A 518-nucleotide genomic window follows, 5' to 3' on the forward strand; every position below is an offset into this window, starting at 1 on the left:
CCCCCCCCTGCTGCTGCTGGATGCGTCCCTGTGTGGTCGAAATCTTGATAGATAGACGTCTCGAAATCTCTCATGGTCTTTCTTCTCCTCGTGGTCGGCTGCTTTGTGAATCCTTTATCGAACTGCGTTGTCTTATAGGTCTTCCCTCGGAAGGTTTCATAGGCAACCCCTGCCTCTATCGGATCGTCATCGATATCTACGCTCTTCGTTCGCATCCCCGACGGTCTATGCAGATGATGCGAGGCGAGAGGACCAGAAGTAGTCGAAGAAGAAGAACCTACAGATAGCGAAGATTCGGAATCTTGTGGAGCTAAAGACAAGGCTGGATCGGGGATGTATTCATACACTTCTTTCTCTAACATGAATCCATTTGACGGACCTCCTAAACGTGGGATCATAGGGGGGGGAGAAGAAGAGTCTTTCCCAGCTTTACGCCTATGATGAAGATTGGAGGAAGAGGAACTTTTCTTAGGATCTGACGAATAGCGTGACGGGCGATAAGAAGAAGAAGAATAAGA

The 518-nt window shown here is 48.6% G+C and overlaps 1 protein-coding gene across 1 annotated transcript; it reads right to left on the bottom strand.

Annotated features, from left to right (window-relative positions):
• Nucleotides 1-5: 5 nt before the first annotated feature.
• Nucleotides 6-505, bottom strand: CSUI_006643 (uncharacterized protein; the record flags this gene model as incomplete). The annotated part of the gene is made up of 1 exon (XM_068066797.1): nt 6-505. A coding segment is annotated over exon 1 (393 nt), but the record flags the coding sequence as incomplete, so codon positions are not given.
• Between the last annotated feature and the right edge of the window lie 13 nt (nt 506-518).

This window comes from Cystoisospora suis (assembly GCF_002600585.1).
Source record: "Cystoisospora suis strain Wien I chromosome Unknown contig_3385, whole genome shotgun sequence".
Lineage (NCBI taxonomy): Eukaryota > Apicomplexa > Conoidasida > Eucoccidiorida > Sarcocystidae > Cystoisospora > Cystoisospora suis.